The sequence below is a fragment of the Primulina eburnea genome, chromosome 8 (genome assembly GCF_022965805.1).
Source record: "Primulina eburnea isolate SZY01 chromosome 8, ASM2296580v1, whole genome shotgun sequence".
In the NCBI taxonomy this organism is placed as follows: domain Eukaryota; kingdom Viridiplantae; phylum Streptophyta; class Magnoliopsida; order Lamiales; family Gesneriaceae; genus Primulina; species Primulina eburnea.
This window is the reverse complement of record NC_133108.1, coordinates 10,383,041-10,387,737: the sequence shown is the minus strand read 5'-3', so window position 1 is coordinate 10,387,737 and position 4,697 is coordinate 10,383,041. Positions and strand designations below refer to the sequence as shown.

The following is a 4,697-nucleotide window of genomic DNA, read 5'->3' as shown; positions in this document are numbered from 1 at the left end:
AAACAATAAGAAAATACAAGCACGATGTCAATTTTAGTATAAATGTGTCATTTTATTTGACTTACAAAATTTATTGTTAGTGTTATGGTAAAAGAATCTCTCACATATATCGGCTTCGAGTAAATTCCAAGAATATATATTTAGATTTTTTATTTTTATTTTAGAGGAAAAATGTATTTAGAATTTTATACAACTCAAACATTGTATATTGATGATTGTAATGCAAGAAAATTTATACATGACAACAAATTCAATTTGTATCAAATATTGAATTGTACCACATATATATAATTTCTCGTCAAAATGAGACTTAATTTTTGTCACTTGACATAGGACGAACATTCCGCTCGTACATGACATGAAATGACTGTCTAAAATGATGTTTTAGCACAAAACTGGTAGTACAAATCTTAGTTGGCAAATGAAATCTTGATCTTTTGAAGACTAAAATAATAATTATTAGAGGCCAACAAACATGTTGAAGCAAGATAGAAAAAAGGGGTACATAAATATATAATTTTGATATATTATTCACATTGTGTCCACCTTCGTGTCCATCAATGAAGTGCTAAACATATACAAATTATACTTCAATAGATTAATGACACCTTATTAGTGGACACAAAAGTAGACACGGTGAGTGGACCGAAAAATGTAATTATCTAGACTACTCTGCAGATTCGTAGACAAATCTAAGTAATCGTGGACCGGTACTCCAACTAGCTCGTAAATGGGTCCAAGTTGTTGGTAGAGAAAAACTTTGTAGGTTATTACCTGTGTGACAAACAAATGTCAAAGGATTCGGGTTTGCCCGGCATAGACTCCGACGCTTAAGCCAGAAAATAATTTAAGTTGTTCTCTAAAAGCTAAATAAATTAAGTATAAAAATGAGAATGTTCTAAATAATGAGAATTCTCCGTTATTCATAGATTTTTTGGAGTGTATAGCGAACTTAGAATCTTGTAAATAATTTGGATCTCAATAATAAGTTGAATAATTAAATTAGGTCATTACCATCTATCATAGATATAGTTTATAATAATTACTAATGCAAAGAAGAAAAACCCGAAGCAAAAATAGTTTATACTCCAAATTTTTAATTACCTTATAATTAATAATCCTTCAGTTTATCCATCAATCTTTACAAAAAATCAGAACCATGCATCAAACGGAACGGCTCGGCTCGGCTCGGTTCGGCTCCGGTATTTCAAATACACATATTCAGATCAATACGAGGTTTTTTGACTGCCACAGGAACTGGCACTTCACTGTTGCATCGAGGGCACTTGGGATTGCTCTTGGAAATCAACACATAAAGAAGACAACTCGGGCACCCCGCAGCGAACGATCCGGAGAATTTCTCCTCGTGATCGAAATCTCGGTCTTGGATTGAGGACGAAGAATTCGAACGCGGAGAACAAGATTTAGACATCGACATCGAACGCTTCCTGATCACCGTTTCTTTCTCGGCCCTCTCGAGTGCCGACTTCACTTTGTCGAGAGTGCATATGCTCGGGTAACTCGAAGATGAAGGAGACGTGGATGCCGGCGAAACAAGCTTCAACTCTAATATCGATTCGTCGAAGAGGTTTAATGTTTGTTTCGACGTCGGAGGGAAGTTTAGGTCTTGAAACTTGGTGAGAGTTTGGCTACTTTGGGGCTTGTTTTCTGAAGTTGAAGAGGACGAATTTGTTGAATTGCACCTTTGAAGATACACATTTCCCGACTGTACAAACAAACAGAGAAATTAAGCAATACACACAATGATAAATTTGTGTACATCGGAAACCAAATTCTTCTTCTGTTTGATTTGCCAAAAAAAAAACATATTATCAAGCTGAATTCTTTAAAATACATGGTAATTGGTAAAAAAAAAAAAAAAAGATTGAACAATTTCTTTATGGGTATTATTACAACTAAACTCATGATTCCTCCTATATTTAAAATTAGAAACATTAAAATCACTTTAAATTATAATAACAAATTGAAAATTGGCTCTTTTAAAAAAAAAAATCGAAGGAATTATGGCTCCGTAGACCTCTCCAGACAAGAAAATAAGAGAAAACTATTAAAAATCAACTAGAAAAACAAATTATCAAATTTATTCAATATATGAGATGATATATATATTACAAGTGTATCGCAATAAACCCATTAAATGCCCATAATAATTTTCTCATCACAAAAATAAAAAAGTAAATGGTATAATTTAATATATGATTAATTCAATTCAACATAAATAAACATGGTAAACAAATCTTAATAATCATCATTATAACAAAAATCAAACCAAAATAATCGTCACGAAAACCGAATTAAACTTAAAAAAAATCACTACACAGGAAAAAAATATATTAAAAATTATATACGAAGAATCAGAAAACCATTTATTTTTACGTAAATGAATGAATATACACCTTTAAATCGAGGCGTTTCTCCCAGCCACAGGGCACTTGCAAATCCAGGTCTAACTCCTTGGAATCGGGTGTAGAGCACCCACCGAGCAAGTCCCGGGTGACGGGGGCCGTCGATTTCCCTGTGGAGGTCGACTCCTTCGTATCGCCGCCGTTGATCACTCTGAGCAGAGAACTGACATCAGCGGCCATCCCACGAAAGATTTTGTATTCTCCCAGTTTAACAGAGAGAGAGTTATGGGTGAAAGAATAGTAAAGAGCGAAATGGAGTGTGTGTGTGTTTGTGTGTGTGTGTGTATATATATATATATATATATATATATATATATATATATATATATATATATATATATATATATGTCATCAGTGGGAGAAGAAGATGATTTCCTTTTTGCAAATTACATTGTTCCAATTAATATAAATGGCAATAATGAAAGAATTTAATGTAATCTAGATTTACAAAGGAAATTTCTTTCTTTTTTTATGGGAAGGGCATTAATTATTTTTTATATATTTTGGAGAAATATTGGGTGCCAATTAAAGGCATTTCAGAATTTTTGATAGAGTGGTGACTTATTTTCTTATGTAGTAAATTAATACTCCATTGACACACATATTACATGGTAGGAAATAAGTAGCTTTGCCATTATTTTACATTATTAAATGTAACATGGGAGTGGAGTGAAGTATAGGTATCCTTCATAAACAAATATACACATATATATATATATATATATATATATATATATATATACACACAGATTAGCGAGTCGTAACATACGTGATGGGGGTGATTCTTAAAAAAAAGGGAAAAAAATTAGTTAAAGAGTATTTTTAATATTATATAAAACTTTGAACGAAAAAATTATATATATATATATATATATATATATATATATATATATATATGCGAGTGTGGCAATGTATATTGTAGTATTTACAAAAGTGCATTAAATGGAAAGAACAGCTGTGAATTAATGCGACGATCAATACAAAGACCTTTTGGGTTCCTTAGATAACTCATTAATGAATGGTAATGACTGCTTTTAATTTTCTTCAAAATTTTCGTATCCCTCTGTGTTTCTGATTTATTGAAGCATTCATTTCCTTTTGTTTTCTGTATTTATTGCTACCCGACTTTAGTTGGGAATGTTAAGCTCTGTTTGCCTCAACTTTTCTATAAGGCAAAAACTTGTGTGAGACGGTCTCACTGGTCATATTTGTGAGACGGATCTCCTATTTGGGTCATCCACGAAAAAGTATTACTTTTTATGCTAAGAGTATTACTTTTTATTGTGAATATGGGTAATGTTGATCCGTCTCACAGATTAAGATCCGTGAGACGGTCTCACATGAGACCCACTCTTTCTATGATACTAACCAGTGATCATTAACACGTATTGTGTGCTTGTACAATTTTTTTTTATAATTAATTTGAATTATATTCAAATGGAAGTAATATTGTAAAAATTTGTGACTAACTAAATTGTAATTTTAAAATAATGAATTTTAAAAAGCAGAAAAACAAATATAAAAAAAATACGACTAGATAGATATTGAACCTACAACTTTCTACGTAAGAGAAACAATCTATCGACTTAACTATAGAGACCATAAATTAAAAACTTGACACTTTATATTAATTAATATATCCAAATTTACCGATCATGAAACCAAATCTTTTGATTTATTAAGAAGAAATGTAATAATAGTAATAGATTTATATGTTCCCGACTCGTTTCCCAATCACCAAGGGCCACAAATTAGGGTGTTACCCACTTATTTCTAATGTTATTATTATTAGTAGTATTTGAAATGTATCTAATTCACAAGCATTAACGTACATATTGGTTTAAGATAGCTCAAGGATATAATTATAGATATAATAAATAGTAATTTTGATTCAGTATATTTTATTTTTTAAATCTATATGTTGTCTATGTTGATTTATTATTTTGCAATTTTTGGTCCTTCTTTCTTCACGTGGTGCTATCCTGTCGCCGACGTACTGTTAACATGTATAATAACGCATCAATATCCTTGATGAACAATTATCACTAAAATTTTAAAACTCAAAAAATATATGACTAAGACCCGATTTAAATAAGAGAGAGGATCGAAATTGCAACAATGAGACGAAAATTACAATGATCCCTTGTAAATATAACTAAAGTCGAACAAGCTCACTATTTCGAATCATAATTTTAATGTGTAATGTTAAATTTTAAAGAGTATGTCTCTTATGAGACGGTTTCACGGATCTTTATCTGTGAAACGTGTCAA

At 31.1% G+C, this 4,697-nt stretch overlaps 1 protein-coding gene across 1 annotated transcript; it reads right to left on the bottom strand.

Moving 5' to 3' along the window:
* Positions 1 to 1,075: 1,075 nt before the first annotated feature.
* On the bottom strand, positions 1,076 to 2,698 carry LOC140837791 (uncharacterized). Its single transcript, XM_073203898.1, has 2 exons — positions 2,418 to 2,698; positions 1,076 to 1,726 (listed from the first exon to the last, which is right to left on the bottom strand). The coding sequence occupies exons 1-2, from the start codon at positions 2,604 to 2,606 to the stop codon at positions 1,208 to 1,210; spliced, it is 708 nt and encodes a 235-aa protein (XP_073059999.1). The 5' UTR covers positions 2,607 to 2,698; the 3' UTR covers positions 1,076 to 1,207.
* Positions 2,699 to 4,697: the final 1,999 nt, after the last annotated feature.

What these genes read in the sequence shown, in the direction of transcription:
- LOC140837791 (XM_073203898.1), bottom strand. Translation starts at nt 2,606, where the DNA reads ATGGCCGCTGATGTCAGTTCTCTGCTCAGAGTGATCAACGGCGGCGAT. An exon ending in AGAAACGCCTCGATTTAAAG is followed by an intron (nt 1,727 to 2,417) that starts GTGTATATTCAT and finishes TTGTTTGTACAG; the next exon opens with TCGGGAAATGTGTATCTTCA.